Source organism: Trichosurus vulpecula, chromosome 2 (genome assembly GCF_011100635.1).
Source record: "Trichosurus vulpecula isolate mTriVul1 chromosome 2, mTriVul1.pri, whole genome shotgun sequence".
Lineage (NCBI taxonomy): Eukaryota > Metazoa > Chordata > Mammalia > Diprotodontia > Phalangeridae > Trichosurus > Trichosurus vulpecula.
In genome coordinates, this window is record NC_050574.1 from 459,991,614 (window position 1) to 460,014,385 (window position 22,772).

General features: G+C 38.6%; 1 protein-coding gene across 6 annotated transcripts in view; it reads right to left on the reverse strand.

The window, feature by feature from the left end:
• DMD (dystrophin) overlaps nucleotides 1-22,772 on the reverse strand; it is a 1,925,924-nt gene that overhangs the window by 594,385 nt on the left and 1,308,767 nt on the right. For all 6 annotated transcript variants that reach the window (XM_036747778.1, XM_036747779.1, XM_036747772.1 and 3 more), the window contains one exon: nucleotides 22,471-22,682. In XM_036747778.1, coding sequence (XP_036603673.1) covers nucleotides 22,471-22,682 — 212 coding nt within the window. The remainder of the gene's footprint in view (nucleotides 1-22,470; nucleotides 22,683-22,772) is intronic.

The window sequence follows — 22,772 nt, forward strand, 5'->3', positions numbered from 1 at the left end:
ATACTGCTAATATGAATCCTATGATACAAAATTACAAACTGAAGTTCTGTTTGGTACCTTCTGATTTCTGTCCTGATGTCCCCTACATCGTTTCCTGGCATCTCATCTGTTTCACCATTCCTCCCCGCACACCAGAAGACCATCTAGACTTGGCTCTGCCTAGAACAGCCCTTATCTCTCAAATGACTTTCTCATCCCCAAAATTAAAACTCTCAAGAGGCTGGTTTCAGCTAACAGAAAAGAAAAAAAATACTACTTGATTTTCTAATTAAAAGAATTCACCTTAAGGTATGAGTACAAATAGGTATAATCTCCCCAAGAATGTTTGCATTTTAAAATAAGAGCTTGTTAGCTCAAATTAATTTATAATTAGCAGAATATATGAGAGTAATATTTTTGTTCTGCTAACCTCCCCCTTTTTGGTATCCCACTTTTTGAACAGCTGGCACACCCCAGCTAATGCATATAAATCCATAAGAGCAATGAAAGTTTAAAAAATTTAATGAATTTATCATTGACAAATGAATGTACTTGCTTAAAAATAAAAATCATGAAACTCGTAACATATTTTGCTTATCAATATGATTGACTAATTTTTTAAAGGGTAACAATTAGAATAATGATCTTGGGAGCTAATCATGACCCTTACTTTGCTATTTGTCCTTTTCTGATAAAGGGAATCAGCTGTCCAGTGTTACACAAATCTATAAATCAGTCAACATAATTGAAAAACATGAATAGAAAAGTGTGCTAGAGTTTTCAAAGGACTATGAAGGAAACAGTAACTGGCAAGATAAATTAGACGCTTGTTAGCAAAAAGGTAGTTAAGTGAGTGAAGCTTGACTTCACATCATCACTTTTTGGGCATGCTTTAATGCTTGAATAGCAAAAATGCCCATGAATATATTTTCCCCCTAGGTTTGTGTTCACATTGAAAGTTAGTTTTTATAACTAAGGAAATCCTGACTGAGAGCTAACCTTCACTGAATAATGCCAAGATTTTTCAAGGATGAAAGACAGATTAAAAAAAAAAATCAAAGAAATTCCACCCAGCCTTGAATAACACTGAGAAGGTTAAGGCTCTTACCTGACCATTAAGGAAGTTTTAAACTAATACTTTATTTTTTCCTTTTGTAAAATAAATAAATAAAATAAACCCTTCACTACAACTAACTCTAGATTTCCTTCATTCTGCAGTATTTTGATGACCAAAGAAAAGTCATCGTCACTATGAACCATTATACTGGCCTCAAGGGTAGTTAGCACTTTGATATTCATACTACCAAAATTTAATGGTAACACTTCAATATTTCAATGGATCTAAGAACAAATCAATGTTCATACTCCCTCCAGTGCTGCGAATCATTACCCATGAATACCTTCTTATCTTGACTGGGCTTTCTAATCATTTCTCCTTGAAAGACACAAGAAGTTTTCTTCTAGGTTGTTGATTAATTTTTAAACCATTCCATGGGTACCAGTGAAGCATGTTGGTTATCCATATGACATCTCTCTCTCAATTTTCTCATTCCTCTTCATTCTTGACCACTCTACAACATTTGATAGTATTAACCAAACTCTCATCATCCTGGATAATTTTTCCTCTCTAGGTTGTCCTGACACTTGATCTTGGATGACCTTCTACGTGTCTGGATGCTCCTTCTCATTTCCCTTCTTTGGATCATCACTCACATCCCATTAACTAGATTTTGTTTACCACATGGAAATTTTAAAAATAATGAATGCTTCCTTTAATGTTTAAGGTATAATTGAAATGTTATTAGATGAGGTTTCCATACAAGAATATATACACACACGTAAGTAACTAAGCAATACAGTCCTCAGTATGAATTAATGGTCTGTAAAATTTCACAGCAAAAATTCTTCTTCTTTGTTCCTTCTGAGAATTAAAATTACCTAGAGTATAATTTTTTATCATTAACTCCAACATTAAGCTATTAAATCCCTAACGTTACTAAACAACTGTTTTCAAAAACCTTGAAAGGTAAGTACATCAGAGCAATTAGAAGGGACTAAATTAAGATACAGTGCTTATATTATAATAGGGATAGAAGAAACAAGTGTCCTTTCAGAATCCTGTTGTTTTGAAAGATCACAGAGGGAGGTGATTAAGACAAACACAAGTGTCTGAGGATAGTTTTGTTTTATTCTGGTGAGCTTAAGAGAGGAAAGGAAATGAGGGGGTGTGTTGGTAATCAAAATGGGCTCCTTAGGACTTAGTTCAACAAGCGCCCTTGAAGAGTTTGGCCTTTGTTTCTTTTGATTAATTCAGTTCTTTTATTGAGTCTTACTAAGTGCTAAGCCCCAGGCCCAAATCCCTATTAGGTGTAAAACCTTAGTGGGTGTGGATTGGCAACTAAGATGGAGACCAAGATGGGGCTGGCTAAGGGGAGGTGTTAACTCCAGAGCCATGCCCTATTGAGTGTTAACCTAATCTATGTGGATATGAACCTCCCAGGGTCCTAAGGGGAGGGGCCAACTCAAGAACCAATCACCAGAGCCTGGACTCTGGTCATTCAGATGATGCTTGATGATGTCAAAAGTTCTATAAGAGGAGAGAAGACAGCTTGAAGATCCCTTTTCTGTTGGAGCTCTTTGCCGCAGCAGTGGTGGTGCATGTGACTCTGGGCCAGCCCTTGTTCTGAGCTCCCAGGCTGAACCTAGATGTTGGTAACTATGAATTGCACTGGGTCTGTCTGTTGATGTTTGTAATTGTAATTTGTTTGTATTTTGTTCTGAAGTTCAGGCTGCGGGGTTTTTCCCCTGAACTAAGTGAATGCTGTCTGTGTGCTGAATTAAAGTAAAGTTGTCAAACCCCTTTAACCTTGCTTTCCTTAGTTAAGCCGATCAAAAGAAGCTGTGCTGTTGGCAGCTTTCCGGGTGCTGGCTGTGGGTGGATCTTACACCCCCACAGAAGCTGCTAGCTGGATTGTGGAAACAGGAGTGAAAAGAATGGCACTAGAGATGGAATGAGGAAGGGGTGTGAAATGTACTATTTCTTATAATTAGGGTACATAAGAAGAGTATGTAGTATATCAAATTTATTCATATAACACATGGACAGGAGCCATCCCCTAAGAGATAAATGGTTCAAAGAAAAGCAATTTTATATGAACAACCATTTTAAATACTCTAAGTCATTAATAACGAGAGAATGCAAAATGCTGAGGTTCTATCTCACATCCATTTGTTAAAAGGGCTGGGGGAATACAGGCACAGAAATGTATTGTGGGTGGAGCTGTGAAGTGGTGTAGTCATTCTGTAAAGAAATTTGCATCTATGCCCCAAAAATCACTGAACTGTGCATATCATTTGATCAAGTCACACTATTTTTAGGCATGAACCCTAAAGAGATACAAGACAGAAATTATCCATATATACAAAATATTCATAGTATCATTTTTTATTATGCTATATAATTGGAAACTAAGGAGGGGATACCCATCAACTGGGACATGACTGAACACACCGATTACTGTATTTGAAAAAATGGAGTATTACTGTGTTGTAGAAATATCAAAAGAGACAAATGAAGAAAAGCTTGGGTGGATGTGTATGAATTGATGCAGAGTAAAGTGAAAAGAACAAAGAAAACAATTTACACAATCTCTATGGCAATGTAAAGAAAAATAACAGAAAGGTTTAGGAACTCTTGTCAATCTAACGATCAGCAGACAACCAAAGATGTTTTCCGCATCTAAACAGAGATGATAAAAGATTGATGCAGAATGAGATATATTTAAATATATATACACATGTATATATATATATATATATATATATATATATATATATTTAATATCAATTTGTAGATTTTCTTTGTTTGGTTATGCTTATTGCTTATAAAGGGTTTTCTTTTTGTGGGCCTGGAGGTTGGATGGCTGAGGAAACATTCAATGATAGTGATGCAAAAGAAAATAATGAGAAGGACATCAATGAAGCATTTAAAAAAATTCACAGCACAGAACAGATGGAGGTTCAGACGGAAATATAGAGAAGTAGGCCAGCTTTGGAACTAACGCATTGAACGTATTTTATATTTTTATAAAAAAACAAGCTGTACATAATAGAAGTGGATGGTTTCCGGTAAAATCCTCTTCTGTTCCCTGTATATGGAACTGTTGATGTCAGTTGTTTGTTGTCAAATTAAGAATAATAAAAACTAAAAATTTTTAAAAGATTAAAAAAAGAAACAACCAAAGATCTGCTTGTGAGAGTACAGGGAATGTGCTAGGAGGAGCTTTCAGTCTGTTTGAGCAGCTGCCTAGTGGCAAGACTAGGAAAAATAATCAGGTTTGTCCAAGATTACACAGCTAGTTAGTGGGAGGGACAAAATTAGAATCCAATTCAGGAAACTAACTTTAGTGCTCAAAGAGTAACCATGTTAACATAATACTAATCAAATCAGTAGAAATTTATTTGCCACACTAGAACTTTGAAAAATAAAGAATATTTCCTTTAAAATTCAGAAAGATTGAAATGTTACTAGATGTAATACAGTAGGATGTTTCTATGAAATATCAGAGAATACATATTTGGTTTACTTTAAAAAATAAACAATTTAGTTCTTAGTATGAATTAATGGTCTGTAAACTTTTACTACAAAAAATATTCTTTCATTCTCATGTGAATTAAAGTGACCTATAAAACCTCTCTAGGGCTTTATATAATGGAAATATTGAGATAACTATAAGAAAGCTGTTTCAAGAGTATAGACTCTCACCATTAACTTTAACACTAATCTATTAAACCTCTGACATTACCAAACAATTCTGTTTCAGAAAGTAACACACTATACAGGAGAAACTGTTTAAGAAAATGGCCCTCATTTTCCAGCTTACTGGAATTGATTAATCTTTTCAGTAGCTCTGAAGACGGCACAACAGAAATGCTACTTTTCTGTACCTTCAACAAAGACTACAAGCAGAGAGTAGACAAGTAAATGTTTTATCGGCCAACCTATTAGAGCCCCATTATTTTCTGTCTTACATGACTTCATGTAATGAATTTTTATAATTAAACTAATGGCATACAATTTATTTTTTTTCTTTTTACTTTCAGGCCCCATTTCTCTTCCAGTTTCTTTGGAATAAGTTTATACCAAAAGAAAGGAGAAAAGCCCTCAAAGTGTTTCATTACCTTAATTTCATTATGACACTTTGGAAAGCATTCTCTTTATCTGTGCCCTCTCTTTAATTTGCTGACTTTATTAAAAGGCTTAAGCAGCCCTGTAATTAACCACTAACCCATATGCCCCAGGCATCTAAAAGAAATACAAATGGTAAATGCGTGCACATTACACACTGTGACAAATGCTGGAGAAGTCAGTGTTAGCAGCCCAGGCCTTAAGGAAGAAGCATTTTTGGCCACTTCTTCAATAGTACTGTGCACCCCGATGCCTCTCTGGAGACAAGGTAGCTTTAACCTCTGATCTCACACAGACTATAGAAAGTCTTATTTCTGTTCCACCCTGATGTCTTATTCTAATCTGGGTAGGCTGATACAAGGGTTCAGGGTCAATGGGAATAAGTATGGTGACATAAACAGGGGATCTTGAGAATCACCAGGATGCTTGAGGACGGTCAGGAATCATTAGTGACGCAGCTTTCTGAATCAAAGCCAGAATTCCATCAGGGGCTCAGCCTGCTTTTGACATTTTGCCTTCCCCAAGACAAAGTGATCACCTGAAATCTTATCACCATACAGACTGACTCAACTTTAGATACTCACTCCTTCTCAACTCCATCAGTTGTCTCTTGCCTCAGACTGGAGGACTAGAAGGGGGAGCAAAAATCTCCTCCCAAAGTCTTCCGTTTCAGAGAGCTCAGGACTTTCCAGGTGACTCTCTCTTGTTCATCAGAGCTTCTGTTTCCTTTTGACCCCACAGAATAAGCTTCTGGTCCACCTTTATCCCTTTTTAGCTTGTTTCTGTATATTGTCTTATGCCATTAGACTGTAAGCTTCTTGAGAGCAGGGACTATCCTTTTTCTTATTTGTATCTTAGTACAATGTATAGTATATTGTTGCTTAGTCATTTAGTCACGTTCCACTCTTTTTGACTCACAGCCCTAGTGTGCCAATCCTGTCCATGGGACTTTCTTGGCAAAGATAATGGAACAGTTTGCCATTTCCTTCTCTTGTGTATTAAGGCAAATAGAAGTTAAGTGATTTGCCCAGGGTCACACAGCTAGTAAGTGTCTGAGGCTTGATTTGAAGAGTCTTCCTGACTCTAGGCCCAGTGCTCCACCCACTGAGCCACCTACCTGCCTCACATGATACATAGTAGGTGCTTAATAAGTATTTCTTGAGTTGAATTGGAAGTTGAATTAAATTACCTGGGACATCAGGTCTGCAAACTCTCTATCCCTAAAGGTACCCTTACTGACCACCCTAGAGATCCACCTCTCTGCAGAATGCAGTGAGAAATGAAGACATTAACATTACCCCTTTTTATCAGCCACCAAGAGTTGGAGAAAATGAGTTATTTTTTTAAGTTAAACTTACAAGTCTGAAAAAAGTAGATCTGAATTTTTTCTTGATATGCAGTCATACTTTTAATTTTCCTTAAGATGAAAGGGCACTAAGTTGTTACGTTATTCATGGGCAATTCTCAGCAAAGATGGTCCTTAATTAAAAAAATGGGTTAAGGAAGAATTTAATACCTTGCACTTTTTATTCATGCGTAGAATAAGCTGAACACGGTAGTGTAACCCAAACATAACAAGACACAACTGCAGCATAATTCAATTCGAGACACAGTAACTTTGCATTAAATATTTATATAGTCGAGTTTCATCCTAGGAAAGCTAGTCCATGCTACCTCTATGCCATCAGGGATGAAGGAAGCACTGTGTATGCTAAGAGCGGTTTAACTGCTTTTTACATGTTTGGGGAGGAAAAGCACTATTAGGTAGCTTATTGACTTTATCTCCCTAGTCAAAGAAGAAATTTGAAGGAAGAATGAGTAAAGGGGAAAGGAGAGGACATGGAATGGTAGCATGTTACACTCAACACCTTGGAAATCAGATTTGTGACATTACCGCTTCATTTGCTCCTCCCTCCTCCCTCTGCCCTGCCTGGCATGATTGATCCAGAATAGTTTTTAATATAACTTGGGCCTTGTCTAAGTAAGAATAGATTTTTTGAGTGTGTGAAAGAAGGAGAATGTGGTTCTCAAGCCTGTGAGGTTGCCTGAGGCAGCCTCAGGGCAGAAAGGAAAATCACTGCCCCCATGGAATGACTGATAAATACTCTAGCCCCAAAATAAGAATTCTAAATATTGGTCCTTACCTCCACTTTTGCCTTTGACTAAGTGAGGCCTGAAGAGATTAAAATCAAATACGGTCTGCCTCAGTCTCTTTTCAAATAAATATGGTGAAATTCTCAAATTACAGGCTAAAATAATCCTTAGGTGTACGAAATTATTGTAGCTATTAAAATTAATCAAATCATTGTGAAAAATACATCTCTGTTCAAAACAACGTGGATGAGATCTCCGAAACACAGTGGGCAGCCTTGAAAACATTTCTTCAAAGATTTAATCAATTACAAGATTTCTCGCTCCACATACTTTTAAGTATTATATATCTAAGTCAGCTAAGCTCAAGCAAGATTTCACTTCTCTATTGAATTCATGTACTCTAGCTCAGCCAAGCACAAAATAGCTAATGCTGTCACATCTGAAAAGCTTTTATGCTGGATTTGACACAAAAGCAATCATAAGGCCGACAAAAAAAGGGGTAGGGGGGTGTTCCTCTTCCAAAGACTAAGTAAGACAGGAAAAAAGAGGAGTGGAAAAATTCTGCAGCTAGATGAACTTCTCTTGATATTAGAGGAGTAGAATATAAAATGATCAGTGGTATTATTTCCCAAGCTCTCACTGCCAAACTTGGGTAATCTTGATGGCCCAGGCAACGGGTTGTAGATTGGAGAAATTGTTGGCTGTGAAATTCTGTAATAAGGCTACTGGCATACTGTCTTGGCTCTTGTAACAGCTCTAAATGGCAACACTTATGATGGGGTTTTGTCACGGTTCACAGGCAGAGATTCTGATTAGTTTGAAAATACTATAAGATTTCCCCTAAAATTTGTCCTGCTGTCACCAAAGAGCTTTTAGTCATACCAGGACTATGGCCAATATGAAGAAAAGACACTGAGTAAAGTATTTGAAAAGTAGATGTATTCAGCTCAACTTTTCACTTAAAAATAGCTATGCAAGGCACATTCCTTAAATATAATGGGAGAAAACTATTCTTAAGAGTAAGAATATAATATTTCAATTATCTCAAATATTCACCAATTATTCACAGGGCTGATGTTGTGCCTTGTCCTGTCTTTGACATTTTTGAAGGGACCTTAAAGAATGCTTAATCTAATCCCCTCAATTCACAGAAGAACATAGGTGCAGAGAAGTAAAATGACCTACCCAAAGTCACACAGTTAATAACTAGGATCTTTCTCTCCAAACAAGCTTCCCTTTCTGACCTGACTATTTCTGACAGGGAACCCTTCCCCTATTTTCTGCCTGTCAGAATCCCTGAAACTAAGGGTTACAAGGGACGTTCTATTCCAACCCACGCCTGAACAAAACTGACTTCTACAATGTCACTGACAATAATTTCTCTCTATTTTCCATAGTAAATCTGTCTGCAAATCATACTCATTGCTCCTCATTCTGTTCTCTGGAACCAGAAGAGTATGACTGCCTTTCAAATACCTGAAGACAGCTGTTACATCTGAAGAGTCAATGTGCAGTGAGTGAGGTATTGGGCTTAGACAGAGGTCCAAATTTCATCTCAGCTATTTACTGTGTGACTCTGGGCTTTCCTTTAATTTATCTGTGCCACAGTTTCCTCATCTGTAGAATAAGCGGTTTGGCTTTGTTTTCTAGGGTCTCTTTCAAATCTAACTTGATGACACAATGATCCCATCTCCTCCCTGTGTTTTCTCTTCTCCAAAATACATTTCCCCACTTCCTACTATCAACACTTACATGGCATGGTTTCTAGTTCTCTCACCATCATGGAACTTGTCCATTTTATCTATGTCCTTTCTAATGCAATGGGGTTTGGGCACTGACCACAAGGTAATAAAAGTTGTTTGAAAAATAAAATGTGGTTTCCAGAACCAAACAAAGTACTATACACATGGTCTGATGATAGATACAGTGGAAATATTACATCCTTCATGCTGGACAATATGTCTTTGTTAAAGGAGCCTAAGATACTATATTTTTGGCTCTTATGCCACACTTTTGACTCATAATGAACTTGCAATTCACTAGAACTCTTAGAAATTTGTAGCAGGAATTATCGCCTATAAGCACTCCACTGTCCTTCAAATGGATAACTTTAAACCTTACTGAAGGTTATTTATACCTTATCTCCATTAAATTTTACACTTAGATTCAGCACACTGTTCTAGCCTGGAACGAGTTTTACTTTTCAACGTTTGTTCTATGTTATTCATCCTAGCTTCTTGTCATTGACAAATTTGGCCAGCATACCATTTGCGTCTTCACCTGAATCACAAAAAATTATTGCACAGAACAGTCAAGGGCAGATCCCTGGGGTACTTCTTTGGAGACCTCATTTCACTTTGCATATGCTCCCCTGTCTGTTTCTACTCCACAGAACAAGATGCCCCTCCCAGAACTGTTACAAGAGCCAAGACAGCATGCCAGTGGCCCCAACAAATGCCAGTAGCCTTATTACAGAATTTTACTGGCCAACAATTTCTCCAATCTACAACCCATCACTTGGGCCATTAAGATTGCCTAACTCTGGCAATGAGAGCTTGGGAAGTAATGCCACTGATCATTTTATATTCTACCCCTCTAATATCAAGAGAAGTTCATCTAGCTGCAGAATTTTTCCACTCCTTTTTTTTCTTGTCTTAGTCTTTGGAAGAGGAACACTTTTTCATCATGTATTTAACTATCCAAAAAGACCTTAACTTTCTCTTCCATCACTTTTATCAATTCACATCTTTGTTAAAGGAGTCTAAAATACTATATATAGTATGGCTTCTCAAAGCTCTCAAACAGATGAAAACATCAGCTTATGTGTCGTGAGTATTTGGTCTTAGAATGGTCTTCTTCCATGTCCTATCTCTTAACTGGAGTGTCCTCCAAGACTTTGGCCCTCTTTACTTGTCATCAGCTTCCATGGCATCAGCTATCACCTCCATGTAGGTCACTTCCAGATCTATATATCCTGTCCTAGTTTGTCTCCTGAGCTCAGTCCTGCATCACTAATTGCCCATTAGGCATAACCAAATGGATATCCTATGGCATCTCAAGTTCCACTCAAACTCCAAAATAGATCTCATGTTTTTCCCCTCCAAACTGATCTATTTTCCTAACTTGCCTGTTTCTAGTGAGGGAACAACCTCCAGTCCTTTCCCTTCTAGGTTCACAAACTCACAATCATCCTTGACCCATCATTCTCTCTCAATAATCCAAATATCCAATCTGTTGCCAAGTCATTTTGATTCTATTGCCACCACATCTCTCATGCAGATCACTTTTTCTTCACTCACATGGCCACCACCTCCTACTCCCTCTCTTTCCTGGACCATTGAAGTAGTCTCCTAATTGTTTTCTCTCGCCTGAGTATCTCCTCTCTCTAGTCCATCCTCGACAAAACTGCTGAAATGATATTCCTAGAGCACGGGTCTGAATATGTCACTTCCCTGTTCAACCTGAGAGGCTCCTTTTTCCTCTAGGACAGGGGAGGGGAACCTGCAGCCTGGAGGCCATATGTGGCCCTCTAGCTCCTCAGGTGTGACCCTTTGACTGAACCCAAACTTGACAGAACAAATCCCCTTCCTAAAAGGATTTGTTCTGTAAAACTTGGACTCAGTCAAAAGGCCACACCCGAGGACCTAGAAGGCCACAAGTGGACTTTCTTCCCTGCTTTAGGATATAACATAAGTTTCCGTTTGGTATTTAAAGACCTTCATCATTTGGATCCATGCTACCGTTCCAGGCTTCTTCCATATTAGTTCCCTTCATGCATTCTACATTTCAGTCAAATTGTCATCCTTATTGTTAAGTACACGCAACATTCCATTCCCATGAGCCCTTGTATAGGCTGGCCCACATGACTGGGACTCATGCTCTCATTTGCCCCTTGGACTTCTTAGTTTCCTTCAAAGCTCGCCTCAAGCGCTACCTCTTACAGGAGGCTTTTCCTTATCTCTTCCACCCCAATGTCTTCCTCCCCACGTTACCTTGAGTTTACTTTGTACATATTTTGCATTTACTTCTACATGTTAATAATTAATAATAATAGTAATAATTAACGATAATGGCTAGCATTTTAGAGTTAAGCGCTTCACCAAAATCATCCCATTTGAGCCTCACAATGCCCCTGACAGATAGGTGCTATTATTTTCCTCATTTTACAGATCAGGAAATTGTGTCAAGTGGAGGCTAAGTGACTTGCCTAGGATCACAAAGCTAGTGAACATCTGAAGCCAGATTTGAACTCAGGCCTTCCTAACTCCAGGCACAGGGTTCTATCTACTATGCAACCTCATTGCCTAATGTTGTTCTCTTTGATAGAATCCAAGTTCATCAAGGGCAGGGACTGTTTTGCTTTTGTTTACCTATTCCCATGTCCAGTTTGGTCCCTACTGCATAGTAGGTGTACTTTTTTGATGTTTGTTGATTCACTGATGGAACATGTGGCCTCTGGGAATGCTGCAATACTTCTGTTAATGGTCCCATCTCATTGCCACCTTGCTCCCAGAATGAGCTTTTAATAGGTTTACTTTCTCTTCTGTAAAGTGACTGCTTACTGCTAGTGTTGTACAACTGATTTTGCTTTATTGAAAAAGATGATTTTATTTCACAGGATCCCAGGACATAGAGATGGACCCTTTGAGGTCTTTTCTCTCAACTTTTCCACTTTACAGATGCAGATGTTTGGAAAAATTAAGTGACTTGTGAGAGGTCCCGTGAAGAGTAGCACATCTGAGAATTAAAATCAGGTCTCTTGGCTTTGAATTCAGACTTTGATTGATTTGGAAACAATGCTATAGCCATAAGGAAAAGAACAATCTCCTAAGGAGGGTAATGATATAAAGATAGGGAAGAGATATGAAGAATGCATATGGGTTCAGCATCTTCAGTTCCTAGACCCTAGCTGAAGTTTGCCTCTTCCTAAGTCCTGGATTGATCTTTGTTACTGGGAAACTTGGAACATGCTGCTATTGCCACAAGGAGGCAAGACCAATTATCCAGTGTTTTCCATCATCAATGCTGACATTCTCTTTCATTGGCTTAGGTAACTGAGTTGATTTTAATTTACAGACAATGAGCCAATTAATATCAGTCAATGGGAATTCCTCATTGGATCTTCCATTTTTCTTGTCATCTACAATCTTTCTCCCACCACATAGTCAGTGCTGAGTAATACTGCAATTTGAAAACAATTTATATTTCTTTTTTTGGAGGAGGGAAGGCAGGGCAATTGGGGTTAAGTGACTTGCCCAAGGTCACACAGCTAGTAAGTGTGTCAAGTGTCTGAGGCCAAATTTGAACTCGGGTCCTCCTGACTCCAGGGCCGGTGCTCTACTCACTGGGCCACCTAGGTGCCCCAATTGATATTTTTTTATTCCATAACATAAGACATTTTTACTTTCTTCTTTCCAAATAACAGAAGAATTTGCTATCTCCCAAACCAAGTATAATGTTAAATTGCTTATACTTTTCAATTGCTTATACTTGGTGATTTTTACCATAGGAAAGGAATCTTTATCTACAAGTTTAATTTGAGCTGTTTCCCATGCTTATTCTATTCTTTTTCTCTCTCTTGTTTTGTTCAAACTGAATAAATTCCTGATAGTGAAAGGGGAGATTAATAATGTCACCCATCGGAAGGGAAAAGTATTACTTCCGTGCTTATCTTCTGTTGTTCATAGATTAAATTTGGCTGTGGTTTTACTAGGCTCAAGGAATATGGCATTATAGCTATCTATCTATCTATCTGTCTGTCTGTCTGTCTGTCTGTCTACTTACCTACCTGCCAATCTTTCTGAAATAAAACTCCCCTAAAAAGATAAACAAAAGTTAGTTTCTTTGGGTAACGCTAAGCTAAAAAACTATATTCCATTTCGGTGATGAAATATGGATTTATAATTCAAAGGTAAATCCTTCATTTCAAAAAGTTGAATAAAATGATATTTTACAATAATTCTAGTTTAATTAAGTTTGAAGTCTTTAAAACAATCCAATTCAAGGGTCTGAGTTTTCCTTTTCTCTTGTAATCTGATCCTTTCCATATTTTGAAGCCATCTGCAAAGGAGATAAGGTCTTAAGGGTTGTGTGTGCCTCTCCAGTCTTGCTATCATTTTAGATTCCTTTCCGGGGTTAATACTCCTCACACAAACAACTTCCTTTTTTCTTTCCTCTTACCCAAACATGCCATCCATCCTGTTCTTATTTTTATTGCCAACCTTTCATCTCTCTCTCTCTTTCCTTTCTCTAATTTCCTACAACTAGTTTCATCAATGATGCCCCTGCTGTGTTGTACCAGTGACTTTCACCCCCATTTACTAGAAAAGAGGCGATAAAGAGTTGCAATGTGATGTCCTAAAGGTAAGGCAGTAATTTATCACAATACTAATGTCTTGGAGGTTCCTAAATTTGCTCCTTTCTATTTTCACTGAATATAAAAGTCTAGAACTTATAGTCACAGAATTTATAAGGAGGGGAAAGAAAATCCAGGACAGACTGGCTGTATGTCTATCTTTATGTTGTCTCTAAGGGCTCCTTTCATGAATGTACTGCTTGGCAGAAATAATGATAGGGTGGAAAATCTCATGTGATTTTTTCACCCTTTTATTTCATGTCACAGAGAACTTGACGATGCCTCTGCTACATTGTCCAAGAAGCCAGGCGTATGTTTCTTTCTCCTTTTACACAGCAGGACTGCCCTTTGCTGACCCATATCTGACTGTTCGATTCCTACCTATCATTCAAAACCCAGCTTAAATTCTACTGCCCCTGAAACATGAAGTCTTCCCTAAACGCCAACAAGCTAGAAAGTTTTCTTTTTTCTTCCTGGGATGTGGAATGCAATTTATTCATAACAATCTCGTGGACTAATCACAATATATTTTGAATTAGTTACTTCTCTACGGGTTATTGCTCCCTACCTTGGTGTACAATTCATAAGTCTTTTCATCTTTCCAGCTCCCTCCGAATACAGTACAATACTTTGTACATAATGAGCTGCTGATTTCCACACCCCACCAGCCCCTGTTGATTTAGAGACAGGAGTGCCAAAGAGGTCATCTATTCCAACTTCTTCCTTTTGTAAAAGGGCAAATGGGGGAGCCAAGAAGGCAGCTGAAAAGCAGGGACTAGCGTGAGCTCCCCACCAAGTTCCTCCAAAAACCTATAAAATGGCTCTAAACCAATTCTAGAACTGCAGAACCCACAAAATAGCAGAGGTAAGCAGGGCTCCAGCCCAGGACAGCCTGGATGGCTTCTGGGTGAGGCCTTTCATGCACAGAATGGAGCAGAACTGAGCAGAGCACAGCCCAGCGTGGGTGACGCGGACCAACCAGACCAGGAGCCGGGCAGAGCGTGCCCTAGCCCCCTGAATCAGTGAGCTGCAGCAGTTACCAGACTTCTCAACCCACAAACACCAAAGACAACAGAGAAGGTTAGTGGGAAAAGCTGCTGGGGATAGAGTGAAAGAAGGAGTTCAAGGTTCGGCCACCACCCCAGGGGCAGCAGAGGTGGGGCAGCTAGAGAACCACAGCTGCAGTTGCTTCCAGCCCCAGGCCCACCTGGTGGGAAGAATTAAGTGGCAGATCAGAGCAGGAGTGAAGAGCCTGCTGAAGATCTAAGTCCAGTCCAGGTGGCAGAGCTGGCGCATCCCCCCAAGCTTGGAACATAGTACTCTTTACTCTACAAGCAGTCATACCCCGCTGAAAAACTCAAGGGTCAAGTAGGTTGGCTGGGAACATGGCCAGGCAGCAAAAACGCACCCAGATTCAGTTTCAGACTTTGGAATCTTTCTTTGGTGACAAAGAAGACCAAAACATACAGACAGAAGAAGTTAACAAATTCAAAGAGCCTACAACAAAAGCCTCCAAGAAAAACACGAACTGGTCTCAGGCCGTGGAAAAGCTCAAAAAGGATTTGGAAAAGCAAGTTAGAGAAGTAGAGGAAAAATTGGGAAGAGAAATGAGAAGGATGCGAGAAAACCATGAAAAACAGGTCAATCACTTGCTAAAGGAGACCCAAAAAAATACTGAAAAATACACTGAAGAAAACAACACCTTAAAAAATAGACTAACTCAAATGGCAAAAGAGCTCTAAAAAGCCAACGAGGAGAAGAATGCCTTGAAAGGCAGAATTAGCCAAATGGAAAAGGAGGTCCAAAAGACCACTGAAGAAAATACTACTTTAAAAATTAGATTGGAGCAAGTGGAAGCTAGTGACTTGATGAGAAATCAAGATATTATAAAACAGAAACAAAGAAATGAAAAAATGGAAGACAATGTAAAATTTCTCATTGGAAAAACCACTGACCTAGAAAATAGATCCAGGAGAGATAATTTAAAAATTATTGGACTACCTGAAAGCCATGATCAAAAAAAGAGCCTAGATACCATCTTTCAAGAAATTATCAAGGAGAACTGCCCTGATATTCTAGATCCAGAGGGTAAAATAGAAATTGAAAGAATCCACCGATCGCCTCCTCAAGTAGATCCCAAAAAGAAATCTCCAAGGAATATTGTTGCCAAATTCCAGAGCTCCCAGATCAAGGAGAAAATATTGCAAGCAGCCAGAAAGAAACAATTTGAGTATTGTGGAAAAACAATCAGAATAATCCAAGATCTGGCAGCTTCTACATTAAGAGATCGAAGGGCTTGGAATATGATATTCCGGAAGTCAATGGAGCTAGGATTAAAACCAAGAGTCACCTACCCAGCAAAACTGAGTATCATGCTCCAAGGCAAAATATGGATTTTCAATAAAATAGAGGACTTTCAAGCTTTCTCGGTGAAAAGACCAGAGCTGAATAGAAAATTTCACTTTCAGACCCAGGAATCAAGAGAAGCATGAAAAGGTAATTAAGAAAAAGAACAAGAAAAAGAAATTGCAAGGGACTTACTGAAGTTAAACTGTTTTGTTTACATTCCTACATGGAAAGATGATGTGTATGATTCATGAGACCTCAGTATTAGGGTAGCTGAAGGGAATAGGCATATATACACACACACACACACACACACACACACACATATGTTTATGTATATATATATGTATATGTGTGTGTATGTGTGTGTGTGTATATATATATGTGTATGTGTATATATATATATATATATATATATATATATATATATATATATATATATATATATATATATATGGAGAGAGAGAGAGAGAGTGAGAGAGAGCAGGCACAAGGTGAGTTGAAGATGAAGGGAAGATATCTAAAAGAAATAAAATCAAATTAAGGGATGAGAGAGGAGTATATTGAGAGAGGGAGATAGGGAGAAATAGAATGAGGTAAATTATCTCGCATAAAAGTAGCAAGAAAAAGCAGTTCTGTAGGAAGAGAAGAGAAGGCAAGTGAAGGGGAAATGAGTGAATCTTGCTCTCATCAAATTTGACCTGAGGAGGGAATACCATATATACTCAATTGGGTATCTTACCCCACAGGAAAGAAGGAGGAAGAAGATAAAAAAGGGGGGATGATAGAAGGGAGGGCAGATGGGGGTGGAGGTAATCAAAAACAAACACTTTCGAAAGGGGACAGGGCCAAGGGAGAAAATTCAATAAAGGGGGATAGGTTAGGAAGGAGCAAAATATAGTTAGTCTTTCACAACATGAGTATTGTGGAAGGGTTATACATAATGCTACACATGTGGCCTATGTTGAATTGCTTGACTTCTTAGGGAGGGTGGGTGGGAAGGGAAGAGGGGAGAGAATTTGGAACTCAAAGTTTTAAAAACAGATGTTCAAAAACAAAAAAAAAAGTTTTTGCATGCAACTAGAAAATAAGATACACAGGCAGTGGAGTGTAGAAATTTATCTTGCCCTACAAGAAAGGAGGGGAAAAGGGGGTGGGAGGTGAGTGGGGTGACAGAAGGGAAGGCTCACTGGGGAACAGGGCAACCAGAATATATGCCATCTTGGAGTGGGGGGGAGGGTAGAAATGGGGAGAAAATTTGTAATTCAAACTCTTGTGAAAACCAATGCTGAAAATTAAATATATTAAATAAAAAAATGCTTCTATATGAAAAAAAAATTTAAAAAAAGGAAGGGGAAATGGGCCCAAAGGAATTATGTGAATTGTCCAACACAGATAATAAGGGGCAGAGCTAGGATTTGAACCTCATTTCCCTGATTTTCAAAACAGCCTATTTTCTACTCAACAGCTATATGACTAATTATTAATTATTGATGACTGTTATTTAGTACAACTAGAATGACTAGTTATAGGTGCCCTTCATCAGGAACATGAATCCTAATGTTGCCTTGTGAACATTAAGTACTATGCAAAGGATGCTAGTCAATTACTCGGGGTTTTTTAAGCCCTTCTACCATTTTTGGCTTTCACTTTGATGACAATATACAGTCATGGTGAAGTTGTTCCTTACAGCTTTTTCTTTTGTTCATCTATCCAATCAGATACAACTTGGAGAAATGATATTGGTATATCATCTCAAGTGGAAGAAAGATTAGATTTATTATGTTTGTCTTCAAAGGTAAGAATCAAAAAAAAAGGGCGAAAGTTGTCAGAAGCTTCATTGGGGCTGTATATTAGGAAAAATCTCCTGCCAATTAGAGTGATCACAAAAGCGGATCAGGTTGTCTTGGGACATCGTGGTCATTAGTCATAAATTTAGAGCTGGAAAGGACCTCAAAATCATGTAGTACAGAAGTATCTAACACATAGCCTATGAGCTGTTTCCAATGGCTGCTCAAGCCAGAATAAACCATAACTGGGAAATATTTAACAGAATAAATAAAAAACTCAATATGACATATTATAACATTACAATTTAAAGCTAAGTTAATAAGTGGCCTGCAGGGATCCTTATATACTAATTAGTGGCCCCCGTTTCTATTTGAGTTTGACACCAGTGATCTTGTCCCATTCCTTCATTTTTCATATTCGTAAACTGAGACCCAGAGAAGTTATATGACTTTCGCAGAGTTATACAAATGTTTACCAGCAGAAACAGCATTCAAACATGGGTGCTCTTGTGTCAAACCTAGCACTCCTTCTATGGTACTAAAAGGATTCCATGGTTAAGGATCTTTAAGCAGAGGCAAGATAGCCACTTAACGAGTATTAATTAGTAGTAAACAAAAATTATAATCAAACATAAGTGTATGTCTGATTCTATGACCCACTACTGAAAAATGACAACAATGATTGCATACTCTTGCCTTAATGCTCAAAACAAGGGAAAGTCTCACTGCATTCTAGAAGGGTTGGAAAGAAGGAAGGTTTTTTTTTTTGACTCTCCATTCAGGAAAATGGCTAGGGCATCTCTGTGATTTCCAGTTCTTTGCCACCACAAAGAGAGCTGCTATAAACATTTTAGAATATATAGGGATTCCCATCAAATGGGGAATGGCTGAACAAGTTGTGGTATATGTTGTGTTGGAACACTACTGTGCTATAAAAAAATGATGAGCTCAATGATCTTAGAAAAACATGGAAAGACCTGAACAAATTAATGAAGAGCAAAATGGGCAGAACCAAGAGAATGTTGCATCCAGAGAAAGAATTGATAAATAGACATATTCATAGAATAATTTTATACACACACAAACATATACACAAATATGTACCTATTTGTGTCTAATGATAGGGAGGGGTGGGGAGAAGGAAAAAAAATACATGACAATTTCATTGTACATTAGAAAGTAACAGCAAATTGTGCACAGTAGATTTGAAGTTTCATATACAGTCATCTCTTTTATTTTATTATGTTATGAAAATGCTTGTTTTATTCCATAAATTAAAAATAAATTTTAAAAAAAGAAACAATATTCATGGTGAATACAGACGTAAGAACTTGTGAAGAGTGGGGTAAAGAATCAGGAAAACAGTGCATGCAATAAATTAAAAAAGGAGATGGAAAGAACAACGAATCAAAATTGAATATTACAAAATTATAATGATAAAGCTTGGGACAAGAGAGTAGATATAAGAAGGCACTTCCACCAATTCTTTATAGAGGTGAGGAATTTTGGTTGTGGAACACTACACATAATGTCAGACTTTTTTTTGACATGTTGGATAGTTTTTGCTAGTCAGTTTTCATTTTTGATCTTTTTATCATAATGGGTCATTTTCTAGGATGCAAAAAGGTGGATACAGTAAGAAATATAACCAAATCATAACTGTGTAAACCAGGCTTTTTTTGAGTTTTGAGTATGCCTAGTTTGGCTAACACTGAGGCCAATGTGTCCCCTATCAGGTAGGTGGGTGTAACCTCCTTTGACTGGCTGCCCTCATCTTTGAAACTTGTAAGACTGAGTGCTTTGCTCTCTTTTCCACCATCTTTTGGCTGTAGCCATGAAGTGAACCAGCGAGGGAGGCAGGGCACTAGCCTTCCCTTACTCTCCTTTCTACACCAGAGACATGGGCTTGGGCATGGTGCTGTGTTTGTCTCTCTTCTGTGTTATTTTTTTCTTTGCTTCAGGATCCAGAGGTGATCCAGATAGAGCTAGGACTTTGAGCCATGGTGACCTTAGGCTAGGATTGCAGGTGGAGTGTTGTAGACACCAGTCCAGTAGGGAAGCCCTGAGAAGCCAGAGTGTCTGGGACTCAAGCTGAAGGGAGGTTTGGAGTTGGAATTGAGACTGTGCTTTATGAGAACTGAGGTAAACTATGAACCTAATCTTCTTCCCCTTCCCATAATCCAATATAGATCAAAGTGGGATAGAGATTATGTCTCCCACATGTCGAAGGTAGTATGTCTATATATGTGTTATTAAACTTTTGGAAGTAAACATACCTTTGTAACAGCTTTACTGTGTTACATTGATAAAATGTATTTTTTTAAATAATAATGCATAATAGTCTGACCCATGAAAAGTCCTTTGGAAAAACTTTCCAAAGGAAAGTGCTGAATCAAAGGTCAATTAGGATAATTCAAGCTGCCAAACAGTATTACCCTAAAATATTCAGATAACTCAGGTAAACTTAAATTTTACTACTGATTATCAATGATTCACAGGTTTCAAAACAAGATAGACTACAAAAGTAATTGAGTTCAACTCCTTTATAGATAAGGCAACTAAGGCCCTATTAGGTGAAGAGAAATAAAGAGCAAATGAGGATGTGAAATCAGATACTTTGACTCCAAATCAATCAATAAACATTTATTTTTGCTGCTCAGTCATTTCACTCATGTCCAACTCTTCAGGACCCCATTTGGGGTTTTCATGGCAAAGACACTAGAGTGATTTGCTATTTGCTTCTCCAGCTCATTTTTCAGATCAAGAAACTGAGGCAAACAGGGTTAAGTGACTTGCCCAGGGTCACACAGCTAATAAGTATCTGAGAATGGACTTGAACTCAGGTTTTCCTGACTCCATGCCTGGTTCTCTATACACTGCACTACCTAGCTGCCATTTATTAAGCACCTGCTTTGTGCTAGGCACTATGTTAAGTCCTGCAGATTAAAAAGAAGAGGCAAAAGACAGTCCCTGTCCTCAAAGAGTTTTCAGTCTAATGGGGGAGACAATGTGGAAGTGAATGTATAAAAACAAGCTCTATGTAGGATAAGTGGGAAATAAATTAACTGAGAGAAAGCCCTAGAATGAAGAGGGGTTGGGGAAGGTTTCCCACAAAAGGTGGGATTTTAGATGAGACTTAAAGGAATCCAGGGAAATCAGCAAGTAGCATTGAGGAGAGACAGCATTAGAGGCAGGGGCGACAGCAAGAGAAAATGCTGAGAGATGGAATGGAACATTCATGGAACATGCTATGGTCATGGAATGGATTATGAAGGGCTTTGAATGCCAAATAGAACATTTTGCATTTAAACCTGGAGGTAATAGGGAGCCACTGGAGTTTATCAAATAGGGGTCTGACATGCTCAGACCTGTGCTTTAGGAAAATCACTTGAGCTGCTGATTATGATGGAGTGCTTGGACCCCAGCCCTAGGAGCACATTTCTCTCCAGCCCAAAGACCCTATCTCTGGCAACAAGTTATGAGTGGGCCCCAGTGAAGCAAAGGATGGATTGGAGTGGGGAGAGACTTGAGTCATAAAGACCCACCAGCAGGCTCTTGTAATAGATTGGGTGTAAGATAATGAGGGCCAGCACCAGAGTTGTGGCTGGTTCAAGAGGAGAAGAGAGAATGTGTTTAAGAGATACTGCAAAGGTGAAAATGACAATCCTTAGCAACAGATTAAATTTGGGAGGTGAGAGATAATGATGAATCCAGCATGATTCCTAGGCTGTGAGTCTAAGGGACTGGGACGATGGCATCACCCTCATTGGTAACAGGGAAGATAGAACAGGGTGGGGAAGATTTATGAGTTCAGTTTTGGACATGTTGAGTTCCCTCTGAAATGTCTGAAAGGAGTTGGAGATTCAAGATTGGAGGTCAGCAGAGAGATTAGGACAGAATAGGTAAATTTGAGAATCATCAGCATAGAGATGATAATTAAATCCATGAGAACTGATGAGATCACCAAGTTGGGTAGGATAGAGGTAGAAGAGAAGGTCCGAGACAGAACCCAAGGACACTTATGGTTTGAGAGTATAATAGGCAGGAAAGGGTGCAAAAGAAGCCAAGTCCAACCTGCACAGGTGAGGTCAAAGAGAACATTGCAACTCTTTGCACTGGAGATCCTCCACAACCATGTTGGGAGATAAAGCTGGAAGCAGGACATGAAGATTGGAGCTGGAACAGGAGCTGGCAGCATCTTTGCTGCTTTGGGGCAGATGGAAAATACCTGGCTCAGCCTCTTGCCTCCTCTCAGAGAATATGCTACACCCAGCAGGAGATGGAAGGCCCAAGGAAGGGTGCAGTTGGAGAACCATTTAGGAATTCTTCTCGCCTTGAGAAGGCTGCAGATGAGGTAGCATCAGCAAGTTGCAGAATCCCTACGTGGGGCTAAATCCTTCGGGGCAGATGGAAGACACTGGCCAAAATCCTTGTGGCCTTCTCTCAGGAGGGGCATGCTGTGTCCCACATGAGACAGAAGTCATAAGGTAAGGGATCAGAGGAATACTTGCTTCATCTTCTCGAAATCAAAGCTCTTTTACTATAGCGCCACTGTTCCATTTCTGTAGTTAGCCCTATTCTACTTCATTAATGGATTGGTTTTCGTTAAAGAACGTTGGTAAATTCCCATTAACACAGTTTATTTATGAACCTTTCAACTTCTACCTATAATATAATTTCATCTACCTTTAACTTTAAAAATAATGTCAGATACCCACCTTAATTTCTGTGGATTGTTTTCTGATTCCTTCCATTGTGTAGGGAATCTCTTTCCATGACTCTAGCCTGGCTTTGGCCTTCTCCAGAGTCCATTCAGCTTCTTTCTTGGCTTCTAACCATTGGGCAGAATCTTTCAGCATTTCATTCAGCTGCTGTCTCCTCCTCTGAAGATGTTCTTGGACTTCATCCCATTGACTCTGTATTTTTTCAACTAAGGAAAGAAAAAAAAATTATAACATAAATGAATGTTTTTTGGAGAGTCCCTTTGAAAATCTAAAGACCCATATATGTATTACTTATA